The sequence below is a fragment of the Carlito syrichta genome, unplaced genomic scaffold, assembly GCF_000164805.1.
Source record: "Carlito syrichta isolate Samal-C Ts95f unplaced genomic scaffold, Tarsius_syrichta-2.0.1 Scaffold302054, whole genome shotgun sequence".
In the NCBI taxonomy this organism is placed as follows: Eukaryota; Metazoa; Chordata; class Mammalia; order Primates; family Tarsiidae; genus Carlito; species Carlito syrichta.
In genome coordinates, this window is record NW_007246150.1 from 62,004 (window position 1) to 81,811 (window position 19,808).

Sequence of the window (19,808 nt, forward strand, 5' to 3'; positions counted from 1 at the left end):
GACAAGCAAATAGTAGGTGCTTGACAAACATTTGAAACGTATGCTCACTAACGAGGATAATCTGATTCCTGATTCAATTGTCTTTTCACGATAACATGCTACCAAAATATTTCAGGAGTGAAGGACGATGGTACCAGTGAGACTCAGTACCCTTTGAGGCCAAGAGATTTATTAGAGCAGCGACTACAGGGAGAGGGAAGGAGGTCTGTAACCTCCTGGTGGGAAAAGGGAGTGAGAGAGAGAGGGCGAGAGAGAGGTCTGTATTTATCAGTTTTGGGAGGGGGCGGCCTGTGCTCTCTGAGCCTGGCCGTGTCAGCCAGAGCCATCTTAGGGTCTTTATTGGAGGGAGCTATGAGGTAGTATTCCTATAGGGAGATAATGTTTGTACATGAGTTTAAGTTTCGCGCGCGTGCGGGAGAGGCAGGAATTTACGGCCTTTGTTGTCTTTGTTAGGTTCCCTAGTGTTGGCGCCATCTCGGGAGACATCCTTCTGGCTGTTCCCCGTGCCTTTCAAGGAGTGCCTTCAAAAGAAAATCATTTCATAAGCACTCAGGAATTTATGGCTAGAAACACCTACAACTCTGCAAGGAGAAAAGTAACTTGGAGGCTCACTTTATAACATATTCAATTCGGTGATATGCGTAACTGTGTTTACTAAACATTTGCAGACAATGATTGCAAAACCAAGTCAGTCTTTAAAAAAAAAAGAAAGAAAATCGTGACACACTTTATGGCAAGTGTTCTTTTCTGTTATTAATTATAAGATGACACAAGTCGATTCATGCCACGTCTCCTATTACTGTGTAAATTCTGGGCAAACAGACCCAAGGCTTCAGCTGAAGAGAGAGAGGAATGAAGAGCCTTCTGCTTGGGCTTTTGCTCTTCACGACCCTTTCTGCTGCATTTCCTGCAGACCGAGTGATGGAAAATGAAGAGAACATGCAGCTGGCTCAGGTACTGTCTCAATCAATGTTATTAGTGACTATCGAAAAGTTTATTTGCCTGATTCTTTAAGGACCTAAACGACGGCAGATTTCTGTAGAAGAGTCCTGAACTTTCTTGTGAGAGGGAGTTGCTGTCCATTTGTCTATCACTAAGGGCACTAAGAAACTGAGGAGTCGAGGGCTGGGACAGGGTGGGAAAAAAGACAGGACCTGAGACAACTTTGAGCAATTGTCCCAAGTGAAGGAATATTCAGTGAGAGGAAGAAGGGGGTGGAGATCTCTATGCAATCATCAAGACAACCAGGAAGACCCAGCCTACAACTGGGAGCCCCTAATCCATCCATATTTTTTTTTTAATGCATTGCTTTGGAGATCGCCTCTAAAAATCAGTTAACTTTTCCTATTTGGCTAAGCCAAATAAATCTGCAAAATGGATAATCACCTATCTCTTCTAGAATTGTTTCAAGGAAACACCAAAATGTAAATAACAGCAAAAATACGCGAGCTATGTCATGATGTAGCAGGTAGAAGCAGCTTCGTTCTCCTTTGGGGAGGATTGGAGTTTTATGGGCTGCATGGTTTGGCGATCCTGGATACCCTTAAGTTAACCAATTCTTAGAAATTGAAAGAGCGGGGTAACTCAGTGTTTTCCTTCCTCTTGGCATCCTTCCTTCCTTCGTTTTTTCCTCTTTTCTTTCCCTCGTTACTTACTTCCCTCTTTTTCTTCCCTACTGCCAGAAAGTGTTTCAGGCATTCTGTTTTATCCCAAGAGAGAGATTGCTTTCCTGTAGTCTGTGCCTTTTGTTTTTGTCTTTTCGTTCAGGCATATCTCAACCAGTTCTACTCTCTCGAAATAGAAGGGAGCCATCTTGTTCAAAGCAAGAACAGGAGTCTCATCGACGGTAAGATGCGGGAGATGCAAGCCTTTTTTGGATTGACAGTGACTGGAGAACTGGACCCGAAGACTCTTGAGACCATGAAGACACCCAGGTGTGGGGTGCCTGACGTGAGTCAGTATGGCTACACCCTCCCTGGGTGGAGAAAATACAACCTCACGTACAGGTAACGCTTCCACGAACTTATTTCTGTCTAATCCAAAGGAACGCGAGAATGATCTCCAAGGAACAATAACAATATTCAGTTCCTTTCTGAGCACTATGAGATTTCATATACTCTCATCCTCCCAACAAACCTGTGCCCTGGGCACTGCTGTTACCATGACCTTAAACCCAGAGAAGCTGAAACAAAAGGGCATTTCCCATAGCCCAGGTTCCCCAACTCCTGCCAGGGTACTGGCTCCAGCAGACGCGATCTCACCTGTAGTCACTGCCACCTCCAAAGACGCTCAGGATGAGAAGCGCTACCATCAGACCGCAGATGCTTGGCAGCATAAAGGAAGTATGTGCATGCAGAGACCTCAGAGCACAACTAGTTCACGACAGAGATGTGTGTGTTAGCATTGCCAAATCTCAGATGGGGCTTCCCTCAGACATCTCAAGGGAAAGGGAGACAGCTCGCTGGCAAAAAAGATGAAGTGTGCCCTTGACCTGAGACAGAGGCAGTCACTTGACCCGCCCCTAGCACCTTTGTGATAGCTCTTTCTTCATCTTATTGCGTCTTAGGACTTGAGATAAAAACGGGTCTAGCAAGATAGAGAATATAAATAAAAGTCTTTTCCTGAGTAACTCTTTGTGGCCCTTGTGTGAGACTCTTAATATATGACCCTTGCACAAGACTGATTTCCACAAGCCGTTCAAGAAAATAAATCTCAATTCTTTTTTAGAAATGTATTTATAATACATTCATGCACAAGCAAGCACATTCATGAGATTAATGCTTTCTGATTTAGGATGTGATTTAAAGGAAGTTATTTAACCTCTTTGAGCCTCCTTTGTTAAAGTGGCACAATACTCCCTGATTCGTTGGGAAGAGGAAAGAAATTATACAGCATGTTTAAAAGTACTTCATTTAAATAAAGTGCCATGCAAATATAAGGTGATAGCACCATGCCAAAAGTTACTGCAGCATATGGTAAGCTAGAAATAGTTTTGTAATGTGTACATATATGCATGCATATGCAACCAGCAATTGACATATTTTTATTAATTTTTAAGAATAATGAACTATACTCCAGATATGGCACGAGTCGATGTGGATGAGGCTATCCAGAAAGCTTTAGAAGTGTGGAGCAAAGTTACTCCGCTGAAATTCACTAAGCGTTCCAAGGGGATTGCAGACATCATGATTGCCTTCAGGACTCGAGGTAAGGTTTTCGACAGAGAAGCGCAACTATTTCCATGTCGGGAGATTTGAGGAAGCTGATGATCTTTTTTCCTCTCGTGAATTACATCTCAGTCCACGGTTGGTGTCCTCGCTACTTTGATGGCCCCTTGGGAGTTCTTGGCCATGCCTTTCCTCCTGGTCCTGGTCTGGGGGGTGACACTCACTTCGACGAGGACGAAAACTGGACCAAGGATACAGCAGGTGAGTCTAATTTTCTTTATGAACAAAACATTGTTATTCTAAAGAATCCCTGAAAAGGATAGCTTTGCCATTAGTGGCTTTTTACCTCTAAACTTCCCAATGTCTCCACGATTTTCCATATTCCAAGAGGACATTGTTGGAAGTGTTCGATATTATCAGACACAACACTCATAAAGTTGCTAACCCTATTATGATCACAGCATTCTTCATTGATTTATACTTTCATTCATTTATCCACAATGCCTGAGGGTTCACTATATGCCTGGAACTAAGCAAGCGGGTGTACAGACCCCAAAGTTGTACTAGAAAAGTCTCAGTTCTTCAGAGGTCCATGATCCTGTGTGATGCATGGGGTCTAGCCCACATACCTGCCACGCGAGGCAGCAAGTGTTTTCTCTTGTATCAATGACAGAAGTCATCTGCTGCTTCAGGATTGAAAGAAGATTCTAAGGAGGGGTAATTCCGAGTTAGGGATCAAGGGATAGTGTGTGGGTCTACGGCTAATTGAGGGTCTTTTGGAAAGCATGAATTTCCCCTTCTAACCCTTGCCTATCCACAAAGGATTAGACTCTTATATTTGATCTATTCCTTCAAATCAAGTAGTTTGATTTCATTTCTCATAATGGGCCTGCCTGGCACGAGAAGGGTCTTAATACTTTTCCAACAACAACAAAAAAACTTTACCGCAGTAACAGGTAACCGTGTACGCAGTCAAGAAGCATTCTCAGGTCTAGATTCTCAGATCCTTCCCATTCTCTTTTTTTTTCATTGGCAATAGTTATCTTGGGCCTATTAGCATCCAGGGTCCTGGGAAAGCACACATCAGCCCTCCTAATGTGAAGCATACAGGCTACAGGTCATTCCGACCATGGAACATCCAGGTCCAGCCACGCTTTGATTTCATATCTAGAGGCAGAGATCAGAGATTCCATGATCCTTTTATCCCTTAAATCCAATATTTAATAGTAAGTACTATTACCTATACTTTTTCAAATCCTCTTCCAAGGGGGCAGTGAGGGGCAGATTATTGAAAAGTCTAAAGCTTCTAGGTCCCAAGTTGTCAGGGCTTGCTGAGCAAGGGAGGAAACAGACACAGCACTCAACCAAGTTCCGGGTGGACAACCAAGCAGCAGCTCCAAAAATGGTTGCCTTTTGACACTTTGCTGCATTCCGTCAGGGCAGAAATCGCAGGCCCTTGGTGGCAGTCAATCATTTAATCGTTTGTTCCTTTAACTGGCGTTAAAGGAAAAATGTCTTCCTGCTCTCTAATAAAAACATAGGACCGAAGCAAAGGTAATCCACAATCAAATTGTGACTTTTATTAGGAAGTTTGCCAAGAACATCCATGATGGCCTCTTTCACTGCAATGAATGTACAGGCTCTGTTCTGTGGAAAGGGCACAAAAGACTCAGTGTAACTTGCTTAAGAGCAGCAGGCAACAGTCATCTGCTAACGGGGGGATTCGTGTGTTACCCGAGGGAAAAACTAGTCACAGGCATGGGGATGTCAGAGGGGCTTAAGCACATGCAGAGACTGTCTCAAGAGTCTCGCAAAGCAAGCCAGTGCCAAGCTTATTGTGAATTGCATGTGGGGCACACACATGTCACTAAACAATGGAACAGCCCGCTGGAGAGGCACGGCACAGGGACACAGAAAGGCAGTGGTTTGGCAGGGGAAGACCTTGATGACTCTCCTATTTCCCAGCTGAAGGACACTGGGCAAGTCAAGTAATGTTCTTCCTCTGTTTCTTTGTCTGTAAAATAAGAAGAATAATGCTTTTCTTGCAGGGGAGGTGAAAAAGTTACCCTTGCCCTAAATAAGTTACCAAAGGTGAAAACAACTTACAAAGCACTTTCCCACTGTAAGCATCCAGAAAGTACTTGACTTGAATGATTATGTTGGCAAATATTAGTACTGATGGTGACAATGGTAGTGATGATGATTAGGGTGGGATTATATTCCAGACACAAGAAAAAATACAAATGTATGAGTGTATAGTGCACAAATTTATCTATTTAATCACATCTCCATGAGGCAAAGATGTTGCCATCTTTTTCCTAGTGTCCCATGGCCTATCACAGTGTTGGCAGATGATAAACGCTCTCAAAGTATTTGATAAATGAAGTCATCCGACCACCATTGATTGAACATCCACTATGACCTAGGTTCTATGGCAGAAATGGAATATTCCATAGTATGCAAGACACAGATGCATACTATGCACACAGATGCATACTATGCAGTATGCATACAGATGCACACCCTCCAGGGCTCTACAGTCCAGGGGCACACAGACAATTAAAACCAGTATGATACATACTGCAATAAAGGAAACTATGGCGACGTGATAGGAGCATATAGAAGCAATTCCAACCCAGACCCAGAGGTCAGTGGAGGAAGTGATGATAAATCTGAGGGTGAAAGGCCCAGCTGGAACTGAGGAGTGAAAGTGGGGTGAAGAGGGTGAGTGAGGGGGTTCTGGACAGAACGACCCAATACAACTCAAGCATTAGGAATTGTGGTGGACAAGAAGGCTAAGTGGAGACTAGAGTTCAGAGTGTAGAGAGTCTTGAAGGCCAGGATAAAGGTTTGGACTTCATGTAGAATTATTTTTCAAAGAGTTATTTTTTTAATTCCTTGTCCAGAAGTACACGATATATAGCCAGCCAGGCAAGGGGTAGCAGCAAAGGTCAGGGCAGAAAAGCATCAAAACCACAAAAGAATCCTCTGCCATTTTATGTTTGCTTTGTGCAACCATCACAAGATTCCATCAGAAAAGGCTCGGCCTTCCCCTAGCCCCATAGACTCTGTCGCAAATCCAAGGGCAGTTTTTTATATTCAGAACCTGGCAGACTAGTGGGAGAGAAACACAAAGAAAAAGGTAATTCCAATATGCCTGGTAAGACTTCTGAAAGTCAGGCGTGGTGGCTCACGCCTGTCATCTCAGCACTTTGGGAGGTGGAGGCGAAAGAATTGCCTGAGTCCAGGGGTTCAAGACCAGCCTGGGCAACATGGTGAGACCTCATCTCTACAATAAACAAAAAAATTAGCCCGGCATGATGGCACGTGTGTGTAGTTCCAGCTACTTGGAAGGTTGAGACAGAAGTCTCGCCTGAGCCCAGCAGGTTGAGGCTGTGGTGACCGTGAGCATGCCACTGTGCTCCAGCTTGGGCGACAGAGTGTGACTCCAACTCAGAAGATAAAAGACTTTTTCAGTGGGTATGATTGTCATGTACAGGAGGCACGTCTCATGTTTTCTTTTCATTCAAGTAAACACCTGGACTTCCAGTAATCACTATGTTTTTAATTTTCAATTTTAAAGATGTGGGGTACAATTCAAGGTTAAGTACGCAGATGTTCATTATGCAGGAACCCTTGTTGATGAGGTGTGTTCCCTCTCCCCCAGCAGAATCCCACTACTGTCAATCCCACCCGCCACCCCGAGCAATTTCCCACTACTGACAATCCCTTTCTTATAGTATTACGATAATCGTTCAAGGTCCACTTATGAGTGAGAACATGTGATACTCAGTTCTTTGTTTCTGCGATAGATCACTCAGTATTATAGACTCTAAGTCCATCCAGGTTGCTGTGAAATTCATAATTTTGTCCTTCTTTATGGCTGCATACTATTCCATTGTGTATATGTACCGCATATTTTTAATCCAGTCCTCTTTCGATTTGCAGCACAGTTGGTTCCACGGTTTTGCTATTGTAAATAATGCTGCAGTAAGCACGCATGTGCAGGCATCTTTTTCATAGAGTGATTTGAGTTCCTCTGGGTATATTCTCAGTAGGGGGATGGCAGGGTGTATGGAAGATCGATTTTTAGACCTTTTAGGAATCGCCAAACTATTTTCCACAGAGGCTGTACTAGTTTACACTCCCACCAACAGTGTAGAAGCGTTCCCTTTTCATCGCGTCCTCTCCAGCATCTGCTGTTTTTTGAGTTATTGGTGATAGTCATCCTGACTGGAGTTAGGTGGGATCTCAGTGTGGTTTTAATTTGCATTTCTTTGATGACTAGTGAGGTGAGGCTGAGCATTTTTTCATGTATCTGTTGGCTGCTCATATGTCTTGTTTTGAGAAGTACCTACTCATATCTTTTGCCCACTCTGTAATGAGGCTGTTTGTTTTTTCTTTTCAGCATGTTTGAGTTCCTTATAGATCCTAGATGTCAGACCTTTGTCAGATACACTGTTGGCAAATATTTTTTCCCAGTCCATGGGCTATCTCGCTGTTCTCTTGATGGTTTCTTTGGCTTTGCAGAACCAGTGATCATTATTAAGTACCCACTGCTGCCAAGCGATTTAGAGTCAGGAATAAAAGATGAATAAGACATGGTCCCTGAACTCAAAGGATGCCCAGCTTGGTGATAGCAAGAGACAATGCAGTTCCTCGTGCACTGTGACAGAACCCAGTGCTGAGCCTGCTGAGTCTACCGAATCCCAGAAAGGTGCATTTAACTCATTCTGGATTAGAGCTGGAGGGACAAGAGAAAATCCACGAAGGAAATGACTTTAGAGGAGGGTTATGCAAAGAGGGAGTGGAAGAGCCAATATTCTGGGCAAATGGTTGGAGGTACAAAGACATAGAGATTAGAAAGAACATGGCACAGATGAGACATGCAAGTGATTTAATATGGCTAGCTCATGGAATATGAAAGTGAAATATGAGACTGGGAAAAGGCAGAACCAGATCGTGGAGGGCTACGGTAAAGCACTTGGACTTCACCCGACAGCCAGTGAAGAATAAAGTAGGAGCAGCATGATCTCATGTTGGATAGACTAGCAACAACCAAAAGCTGATGGCTTCTATTTTTTTATACTATTTATTTCCAAGACACTGGTTTGAAGCCATTTGCTTACTCTGGGTTATATGTGACTAATATCAATCACACCCGTGTACTGTATAACGATGCTTTGGTCAACAATAGACTGCGTCTATGATGGTGGTCCCACAAGATTATGATAGAGCTGAAATCTCCTACCGCCTGGTGACATCATAGTTTAGGGCATTGCTCACATGTCTGCAGTGATGCCGGTGTAAACAAATCGACTGTGCTGCCAGTTGTACAAAAGTACAAAAAGCGTAGCACATACAATTATGTACAGTATGTTAAAAAGTTAACTGTAAACATTACAATGTGTTTGTATTTTAAGTTGTTATTACGAATGAGTCCAAGTTAAAAAAAATTCTGTTTAAGTTGATAAGGGAAAAAGGTTCCACAGTAAGCTGTGGTTAATTTATTATTGAAGAAAATGTTTTGTGTTAACTTAGTGTAGCCTAAGCATACAGTGTTTTTAAAGCATGCAGTGGTGTACAGTGATGACCTTGGCCTTCACACTCACTCACTGCCCACTCACTGACTCACCCAGAGCCACTTCCAGTCCTGTGAGCTCCATTCACGGCAAGTTTCCATTTTATATTTTCTCCTCAATGTTTTACTGAAACTTTCAGATGTTGGATATGTTGAGATACTCAAATACTTGCCATTGTGTTATAATTGCCTATGACATTCAGTACCGTAACATGCTACACAAGCTCGTAGCCTAGATGATTCTCTGAGATTATTTCCTTTCTCATCAAAGGAGGGCTACCCAAGACGCCTCCCAAACCAGACCTCATCATCCAGGGGTGTGGCGGGTTTACGGAAGTACACTCTATGAAGGTCACACAAGCTTGAAATGGCCTAACTATTTCTCAGAAAGAATCCCCATCGCTCGTGATGCATAACTATTGGTTTAGAGATACTTTCTAAAGAAGTCACAGTGCTGCATATATGGTCAGAATGACCTGCTATGTGTCAAGCCTGTTCCTCGTTCCCCGTGGTGATTTTGTCATCTCCGGTGCAACCATTCTCCTTTTAATCAACTCACACCCTCACGCCTTCCCTGTTTTTATTAAGGATTCAATTTGTTTCTTGTGGCTGCTCATGAATTTGGTCATTCGCTGGGCCTCTCTCACTCCCAAGACCCAACAGCCCTGATGTTTCCAAATTACATCTCCCTGGATCCCAGCAAACACCCACTTTCTCGGGATGATATCGAGGGAATCCAATCCATCTACGGTGAGCAAAGTTATCCATCTGCGTATGTGTGCACTAAGGAGGAAGCCTTTTAGAAAGGAAGTTGAGAAAAACCCTTCTTGAAATATGAGCATAAAGCAAATATCCACTTAGGCAAGACCCTTGTGCAGGCGCATTTCCTCACGCCTTCTGAATTCACTGAGATTATTTCCTTTCTCATCAAAGGAGGGCTGCCCAAGACACCTGCCAAGCCCAAGAAACCTGCTCTACCCTACGCCTGTGACCCCGACTTGACTTTCGATGCCATCACCACTTTCCGCACAGAAGTAATGTTCTTTAAAGGCAGGTAAACCCATTCCCCTAACACACCTCAACTTCCTATGAAGACTTTTCTTTTCAAGGGATTTGAGGGTAAGGAGGGAGTCGTGGGACATGAGAATGTGTGCCTTTTACTCTTTATTTTACAACTCCCTACACAGCTCAGATGTTTTACCATGAGCACATATCTCTTAGTTGCTAAATTAATTTTTTAATCTTTTAAAGGAACTTTTAAAATTGCTATGACATACGAAGGTGAAATAGAGTCTACCTGCAGTGATTTCTTGGCCAAAATGATGCACCAATCCGAGTGATGTAGTGATGTGCTGTAACCAACTTATACCTGATTTCAGGAGCCTACTATTAGATTGGAAGGAATTTTGCAAACCAGTTCATGTAACATTGGCAGCTTGAAACTGGCCATGGTTGGAGTATTTATACCCCAGAAATCAGCAAAGGACTAAATCCACCAGGAAAGCCAGTTGCTAAGCATGTACAAAGGGACCCCAAAAACTGTGTATTTATTCATTTAAAAACTGTATTTTTTCTTCCATGTTTAAACTTCAGTCACCTTCAAAGTACTCTTCGTTTGATGCAATACACTTATTGAAACGCTTTTTCCACTGCTCAAATCAGATTATGAACTCATTGATTTTGATGCCCTCTGCCGTTTTGTTTTGTTTTTTCCTCCTCTTCCACATTGGCCAAACGTTGGGGTGAGATTGGGTGAACAGGGAGGGTCATGCTGTTTTTGGTCAAAAACTGCTGAACACTCAATGTGGTGTGGGCAGGTTGTTCATGTAAGTCACCCATCACGAAATGGGCAAACATGTTGAAAGAATCTCCAAAAAAATTCACTGAAGCCAAACACAGCCTCTCACAACTACACTAGTTGGTCCACTGAAGCTGATGAGTTCCTAGAACACTTACTTTGTGGGGGATGCCTGTACTACAAGGGTCCTGCCCTCCAAAAAAATTCCGGTTTTTTGGACCCCACTTGTATAAGCACACCACTGGTCATTTCTTAATGTTGCATCAGTGAAACATTAGCTGTCATGGGAAATCCTTTCTCTCACTGAATAAAAATATTGGACTTAAATTGCAGTGATGGTGTGTTTGTTACGTATACCGTGACCATATTTTCATAGTAAAGTACCAGGACATACATACACCATTTGACAAGGATCTAGGGGTGAAAGGAAAAAATATCTGAACTTGAACTCCTTTCACCCACAACTATATAGCACCATAATGACATGCCATCGCCACCACGTTCTGACCAGCAGAGGCTGAGACGCCGCCTGCCCTGGATGTCAGAGAGGTTGCCTATACGGGGAGAAAAATGGACTGTAAGGACATTTCAAGTCTCATTCATAGACTCAGAATTTTACAGCCTCAAGAAAAATTCTGAGGAACTATTCTGGCATGCCAATGATAACATTTCTTCATTCTAGCCAGCATCAACTTAAAAAAGATCCTCTCAGGAGTGCTCAGTGTTGGTTTAAGATGTTGGATGTTGTTGCTTTGGCCAAAATGAGACCTTTGAGCCCTCAGAATTATGATGATATTTACATGGGTGATTTGCCTCTCTGAGTACCCTAGAGAGTGGACACCAGAGCATGTCCTGACCTTGGGAGTCCCAAGGGTAAAACGGAACTCACAACCACCTAATGTACTGGTGAGAATTGTGCTGATTCTCTAAATTATTTGAGGAGGAAACCAACCAATTAGGTAAAAGGCAAGAGTAAGACTGCCACATTTTCATTGACATAAATATACTGCCTACACGTGTAACGTGTCTTTTGTTTAACACAGTCACCTATGGAGAATCTACTATGATATCACCGATGTTGAGTTTGAACTAATTGCTTCGTTCTGGCCTTCTCTGCCAGCTGGCCTTCAAGCTGCATATGAGAACCCCAAAGACAAGATTCTGGTTTTCAAAGGTAACCATGCCCTCCTGATTTCTCTTCTCCCTGTGTATGCTCCAACGAGCTAGTGGGTATTTTGGTGTGAGGAATAATACGATCTCCATGCATGAGCCCAATAGACATGGCTTCTGCCCTCATCTCAGATTCCTATGATAAACTACCCAGAGATTTTCTGTGGCTGTGAAGATAAACATGGCCCCAGTTGCACAGGGACTATGAGACACCTGTGTGATGAAAAACTAAAAACTCTCTCTTTTTTTTCCCAAATAAAGGCAGAAAAGTCTCTTTTTTATGGTCCCTTTTTACTAGAGTTGCCAGATTTCGCAAATAAAACTAAAAGATTCTATAATTTCAGATTAGCAACAAATAACTTGTTGGTATATGCAAGCCCTTTGTAATATTTAATATTCATTTATACCAAAAGTTGCTCACTGTTTATTTGGAATTTAAATTTAACTGGTATTTTATATATAATCCAGCAACCCTAATTTTTGTAAGGATTTCATCAGATTACTAGCCTTGAGAGTAATTGAGTGCTGAAATTTAGAAGAATATATCAAACATACTTGATTGGGTTTTTTCTATTTTAATTGACACATAATAATTGTACAGATTTACAGGGTACAATATGATTTTTTTTTTTGAGTCAGGGTCTTACTCTGTCTCCCAGACTGGAGCATGGTGGTGTGATCACGATTCACCACAGCCTCGACCTCCTGGGCTCAGGCAATCCTTCCGCCTCAGCCTCCCAAATAGCTGGGACTTTGGGTACATGCCACCACAACTTCCCTAATTTTTTTTTATTTTTTGCAGAGATGAGACCTTGCTATGTTTCTTAGGCCAGTCTCTAACTCCTAGCCTCGAGCAATCCTCCTGCCTTGTTCTCTCAAAGTGCTGGGATTATGGGTGTGAGTCGCTGGGCCCGGGTAATATTGATGTTTTGACAGTTAGCCAATTAAAAACAATCGATACAGTGAAACTAATTGACAAGGGTATTACATTATTGACTATGGGTATACATTATTAGTGTAACATTGATGATAAGAGCAGCTAAGAAAAGTGGTTAAGAACACATAGAGGCATAAAATCACTAAATTGCCAAGCACTGAAGTTAAGAGGACCTAGGCATCTAATGATTTTCAAACTTCTTAAGGCATCTATTTCTCCCTCTAGGAGATAGATCAAATGATAATCACTTTCTCTCTTCCTAGATGAAAACTTCTGGATGATCAGAGGATACGCCGTCTTGCCAGATTATCCCAAATCCATCCATACACTTGGCTTTCCAAGACACGTGAAGAAAATTGACGCAGCAGTCTGTGACCAAAATACAAGAAAAACCTATTTCTTTGTGGGCATTTGGTGCTGGAGGTAAGTTTACAGACAATTGACCCTGTGTTTTATTATGGAGAAAATATTCACAATAGCATCACTTTGACATAGATAAAAATAAAATAAAATGAATCTAGAGTCTTCTTAAAGAGAATTATTGTGAAGACAATCTCTAGTGGGTGACATTCACCAGATCAAAAAGTGTTTTGGTGCGCCTAATGACTTTTCCTTAGAAAATAAAATAAAAACAAAATAAAATAATAAATCTGGTGTTGCCAACCAAATCCAACGACACAAACACATCTTGTCAGAATTTGTGAGAGCTCCAAGCTCAGTGTGATTTTACAATTCCTCAGAACAGCATTGGTCTGACAAATGATGTGGTCTTTTTCCCTGATCATCTCTCGTTTGCAAGATAAACGATTCAACCAAGCAAAATCTTCACCATATTTTTATTATTGATCTAATCTGTCTTCATCTACTAGGTCTAATTATCACCCACATTCCTATTTGACTCTAGACTGGACTGTAGACAAATTAAGCTCCTCAGGCCAAAGACCCACCAGAAATCTATTAAACCCTTGTATGCAGGTATGACGAGATGACCCAAACCATGGACAAGGGGTATCCTCAGAGGGTGGTAAGACACTTTCCAGGACTCAGCCTCCGTGTTGATGCTGCTTTCCAGTACAAAGGTAAGCATCAATGCCTAAACAACTGGGATACTTGGGAGATGCATTGACTGGGAAAGAAGCCAACACAAAACTTAAGTGCTTTGACTTTAATGTAATTATACTACTCTTAAGTATAGAAAATAATAAGCATTAACCCTGCAGGCATTATCACAAATTGAATCAATAATTTCTGCACTGCACTCTCTGTTTATTATACTATTTCAACTCTATGTAAAAAGTACCAAAATTAGTTTTAGTCATCACTATGCAAAACACCCCCTGAAGTGTGAAAACAATGAAGTGCAAGAACTGAACAATGATTCTCAAACTTTGGTGTGTGTAGTTTATAGCTTGAGTTTTGTGTGGGAAACAAATTTCAAAGTGTCTAAGGCAGTAAGATGGTGGGCAAGATCCAGAAATCTGTAGTTTTAAAAGAATCTCAGGCAATTTAATGCTCACAGTCCATACTACATCTTCAAAGGCAATGACCTAGACCATGGAGTAATCAGAAGCCTTAAAAATGATTTTTAGTGGCACCGTCTATTATTACAATGAGATCGAACTCAGAACCCCAAAACCTAAAACAGATAAAGCTAGAACAGCTGTAAGAAAATGAGAGCGTAAGGCCCAAGGCCATACCCACAGGACCTTCTCTTCCCTCTATCTGAAACATTTCGTTCAAATCTAGTTTGGGAAACTCTAACATAGACCACATAGACCACAGACCATAGCCCATTTCAAAGGCCAGAGAAGGAATAAGTCCCTTGAAATGCATACTTCATAACTTTGACTTGCTTCTCAGGAAAATATAAATATAAGATTTTCCTTATGATAGTAGAAAACTAAGTTTCTACTTATCTATTTGTATCGACATAATTCCACAAGTTTCTTTGCTCTCCATAATGTTATTTTATATTTTGTAAATTTAAAAAGTATGGAAGTATTATAGGGTTATACAAGATAACTAACACGGTTCTCTGTCTCTAGGATTCTTCTATTTCTTTCGTGGATCGAGACAATTTGAATATGATATTAAGGCAAAGAACATTACCCGAATTATGAGAACCAATACTTGGTTTCAATGTAAAGAACCATTAAACGCGTCATTTGGTTTTGATTTCAATGAGGATAAAGCACATTCAGGAGGAGTAGAGATACTGTATCATAAGAGTTTAAGCTTGTTTATTTTCAGTATTGTTTACTTGCTGAAAAACACTTATAGTTATCAATAAATTCATAGATCTAAAATAAACCTCAAGAGGTCTTTTCATCTAAACTCTGCTTCAAAGTAGAATAGAACCATTCTTTTGGCATCAAGTTGCTAGCCCTAGTTCTAAATATCTATTGGGTAAAGATTCAACAGTCATTCTGAGCAGCTGAATTCTTTTAACAGGAAGTTATTCTACATAAACAAAACCTCTGACTGTACTTTAAGCCTATTTCATGCTTTGTGGACTTGAGCAAGTAAGACATGTCTTATAACTAAATGCTTAGACCACGTATTAAACCAATCTTTAGCATTATACTTTGTCTGGACCTTTGGCATTTAAGAGTCCCCAATAAAGTCTATTTCTTATCTCTATGCATGTTCTGAACCCACCCATTAAATAAATTATTCCACTTACCAAAGAGAAGGATGAGAGCCTGGATAGATACAAGGTGTGTTACATCAGAGGTGATCCCCCAACAAGCAAGGAACGATCAGAAGCAAGAGAGAAGTGTTATCCCTGGCCTCCCAGACATTGACCAAGGCATTTAACCATTCCTTGGAGAGTAAGTTTGGGGCACATTAATCTCATAGGCAAGAAACACGGGGATTTCCTTCCTGTGTCTGAGAATCATGGCTGTCTCTTGCGCCCATGGGTAAGCAGTTGCTATACTCTGTAGTCCATCGTGGATTTGAGTTTCTAAATTTTTATGGTTAAGTTTTGTCTTTACACCAGCAAAACTAAATGCTTAGCAAAGTTCTTAATATATTTTCTTATCCAGAAAAAGGGAAATGTTCAGTTGAGCTTGATGCTAATAATGTGATATGTTGAGTATATGTCAATTGATAGAAAATAAACATTGAAAAAACTCACAGATTTCTATAACTGGTCAGTGTTCCCAGATTCCTAAAAGAAAGGGGTATATAAAAGAGTCACTGCATATTTGAAACAGAAAGTAAAACTTAAGAAATAGATCTGAATACTTAATAAATAGCAGATAGTAGTCTTTGCCAAAAAAACTATCAGTTGGTGAGTGAACAAACCATGGTACTTCCACACAGTGGAATACTACTCAGCAATAAATAGGAACAAATGACTGATGCATGCAAAACAGTGACGAATCCCAAAAGAAATATGGCGCGTGAAAGAAACAAGACACAAAAGACTACATAGTACACGATTCCATTCATAGGAAAAATTTTAAAAGGCAGAACCACAAAAAGAGAGAGATCACTGGCTGCCAGGGCAGGAAGTAGAGGAAAAGGTTGACCACAGAGGAACATGAGTGAAATTTCTGGGGTGATGCAAATGTTCTGTATCATAACTATTGTAGTGCTGACACTACGTGTGTGTGTGTGTGTGTGTGTGTGTGTGTGTGTGTGTGTGTGTGTGAGTGTATACATACACACATATTTTCAGGCTGTACTCATATCCATGAATTTTATTATACATTAATTCTCCCTCAAAGTAGTACTCCCTTTAAGAGTAGTGTGACTCAGTAGTTAACACGTAGTACATTCTCAAAGGTTGGCCAAGCTTGTTTTGCTTCCTCGTACCTACTCTCAGTTCTGTGGCATAAATGCCTGTGATATTATAGTTTGCAGAACATCTGAAATTCCACTCAGATGTACTTATGAGATGAGAAGTTACTTTCTCCTCAATTTGAAAAAAAAAAATTGGTCCATAGGAGAGGATAAGATGCAACTATAAAAACAATCCTATTTTAAATTCAATGGAAAATCTGAAAACACAGTTTTCCAAGGTGTATATGTTGAACATTAGAACTACATTAAAGATTTATAAGCATGACTCAAAGGTCAAGTGATATCATTCATCCTTTGAGATTTAAATAAACTTGACTTCAAAAGTTTTATGGGGATTCTAATGCCCTCCGCCACACAATTAGGGGGCAAAAAATCTTATGCCCTTTGGCAAACCCACCTCCAAAATCATCTCCTTGTGGCTTCTCCACACATTCCAGCCTCCTGCTCTTCTGTCTGACCCCCTCCCTTCTCTGACCTCTACGGGGAACCCAAGCTCTTGTTTAATTATTTTTTAAATGTAAAACAGTTACACTATACCTTTGTTTTATTGTCTCTTTTAAACATGTCATGAGGGTCTTTCATTCCTTGGAAAAGCAGTGTATCAAGGTATCATTTCTCCTAGATAAGAACCCCAAGATAAGATATTTTGCTTTCCATTTGGTAACTTGGAGGCTAAGTAAGAGTACAAGCTCTTAAGACAGCCTTGTTAGGCTTGTGGACCAGTTCTTCTACGTAGTAGCTGTGGAAACTTGGATCAGTTAATTGCCTCTCTGTGCCTCAGTTTCTCCATTTGGGAAATGGGGATAGTAAGAGATCTAGGTGCATAATGTGCTTCAGAGCCTGAAAAACTGGTCACGTATAGCACTTAGAATAGGTACTTGATAGAGTTCATAAGCAGGAACCATCATTACTAAAATTAGGTAAATTAAGCAATTATTCCAAAATACAAATGATTGGAAAGACTAGAAGGTGAGCTCAGACTTTCTCAGAATTGGAATAAAATATGTACCAATCCTCTCTGGGCTATATCATACACTTACCAGAAACAGATTAACTCAACAGCAAACACATGCTTTGTCCCCTCTGGTTTCCTCAAAGGCCTGTGATCGGGTCTCAAAAGAGAGAGCTTTCAAAACAAGCATGGGCAATACTACAGGGGCAATGCTTCTTCATTTTGGAGATCTGAACCGCTGAGACGGAACGGAAATGAATTCACACAGAGAGAATGGATTTGAATGTCTGCTTGCTGGAGGACAAAGAGAAACTCATTGTACATTTTCTATTGTTTATCATGGTAGACTCTCTTCATACACTCACCTGAACACTCGTTTTTCCCAGAAGAATTTGAGATGGTTATTTTGGTCTTGAAGTTGACACACATGACACATCACAGGTTGAAAGTCAGTCCTTAATGTGTCTTCAGGTACGGAGAAGCTTAAAGAGAAAGGTCAGTGGCCGAAACGTTTCTTTAACACATCACACATGTAGTTAATGTTCTTCATTAAATCCTCCGTATCTCAAATCCTAAAAATAATTTCTGTTTTCCTGGTTGACACCTGACTGATGCTTGAGGTAAAGGAATAGAGAGGAAGACAGATGTAGGGTGTTCTGGAATGGCATCCGTCTTCACTGAGAGCTCCTGGTGAAGACCAGAGATCTGAATGTGAAGGAGGTGAGCAAGCAAGCCATGTCTGGGGGAAACAGTGCCCCAGGGAGCGTGCAAAGGCCCTGGGGCAGGAATGTGCTGGGTGGAGGTGAAGGACAGTGAAGAGGCTTCTGGGGCTGAGTAGAAATGTAGGCAGGGGTGCAGTGAAGGGAGTGGAGATAAAGTTGGAGAAGTGTTAAGGAGACAGGTCATGTCTGTCTACAATAAATCAAAAATTAGCCAGGTGTGGTAGCGCGCGCCTGTAGTTCTGGTTACTTGGAATGCTGAGGCAGAAGGATTACCCAGCAGGTCGAGGCTGCGGTGGCCGGGAGCGTGCCACTGCACTCCAGTCTGGGCGACGGAGTGAGACTCCAACTCAAAAAAAAAAGAGAGAGTTCGCAACTTGGAGATTCCTATGGCGGGGACTTACTGGAGATGATGGCAGCAGCAAGTAAGAGATAGAGAAGACAAGATTTGCCAGTGGATCAGATGTGTGATGTGATATCAAGAAGGAGGTCAGGTATGTATAACCCCACTTTTTTATTCTGAACCGGTGGAAGCATGGCGTGCCCACTCACTGAGGTGACAGGGCATGGAGAAGGAACCGCTCTGAGTAGGAACTCAAGATGTCCAGTGGACAACTGGATCTACAGGTCCCAAGTTCAGAGAAGAGCCTGAGCTCAGAGACATGAGATGGGAGCTGTTATACATAGAGACGCAGGATCGGGTTAGGCACCCCCGGTGGTGACCCAGATACAAACAACAAGAAATTGAGAACTGATCCCCAGTCGTTAGCTCGCAAAGTCAAGATCAACTCTGTTGCATGTCTATTTTTTGACCCCCACATCAATTCCATTTATGCACACAGGCTCGTTCTTTCTGCGGGCATCCGTTCTCCGTGCTGCATGTCACTGAGCTCAGGAGTCCACCCTGCAGGACTTACCAGGACTCTTCATCCTTCCGGTGGATTCTGCAAACCAGAGCATGGGCATACCTTGCAGGATAAGGGGTGAGGGCTGGGAAGGCGCTAGCCCCTGACTTCCCAGATTTAAATAAAGTAGAACCGTCAAAAGTACATGAAATCTTCTACGCCAACAATGTCAGCCATAGTTTTTTTTAGTAAATATAGAGGAAGCTCACATATTTTTCATTAAAAAGTATAGAAAAACTTACAAAATAAGAAAACTTTGGTCCTGCCATCTTGAGAAGTGACCTGTTGTCTACAACGTAGGTAACTGTCTGCCTGGCCTCCTGCTCATCGGTCTATAAGCTGAGTTCTGGCCTCGCGGGCTACCAAGATTACTTTAATGAACAATATAAATATGATTGACATTTTGTTCTTTTTCTGTAAGAATGGAACTTGCCTTAAGCAACAACAACAGAAAAAGCAATTCGAAAATTTTACATTCGTGGAAATGTTTCTTAAAAGTCACTTGACCATTGCATTCAAATGAGGACAACATTTGCTTTCTAGACTTAACTCGCTGTGGCAAGAACAACACATTATCAGAATAGAGGGTCCTCTCTGCGACACATACTTAGGTGGAAAATGCATTCCTATATTTTAAGCCCTTATCTTCACTGTTAAAGATCAACTTTGTGGTCTATTTAGTTTGTCTCTAAGTTCGTTCTACAATCATTGTCATAATAATGACCATTTACTGAACACTCACAGCATGTTCTAGTTACCTTGAGTTATC

At 41.5% G+C, this 19,808-nt stretch overlaps 1 protein-coding gene across 1 annotated transcript; it reads left to right on the forward strand.

Moving 5' to 3' along the window:
- The first annotated feature begins 829 nt into the window (after positions 1-829).
- Positions 830-15,019, forward strand: MMP27 (matrix metallopeptidase 27). The gene is made up of 10 exons (XM_008055967.1): positions 830-954; positions 1,768-2,006; positions 3,059-3,207; positions 3,300-3,428; positions 9,337-9,498; positions 9,682-9,802; positions 11,590-11,720; positions 12,917-13,076; positions 13,629-13,732; positions 14,699-15,019. Exons 1-10 carry the CDS (start codon positions 853-855, stop codon positions 14,941-14,943), a joined length of 1,542 nt encoding a protein of 513 aa, XP_008054158.1. The 5' UTR covers positions 830-852; the 3' UTR covers positions 14,944-15,019.
- Positions 15,020-19,808: the final 4,789 nt, after the last annotated feature.

Excerpts from the sequence above, each read along its gene's own strand:
- MMP27 (XM_008055967.1), top strand. The coding sequence starts at position 853 with ATGAAGAGCCTTCTGCTTGGGCTTTTGCTCTTCACGACCCTTTCTGCT. Across the intron at positions 3,429-9,336 it reads CTGGACCAAGGATACAGCAG|GATTCAATTTGTTTCTTGTG; the intron begins GTGAGTCTAATT and ends GTTTTTATTAAG. Across the intron at positions 9,803-11,589 it reads GTAATGTTCTTTAAAGGCAG|TCACCTATGGAGAATCTACT; the intron begins GTAAACCCATTC and ends TGTTTAACACAG.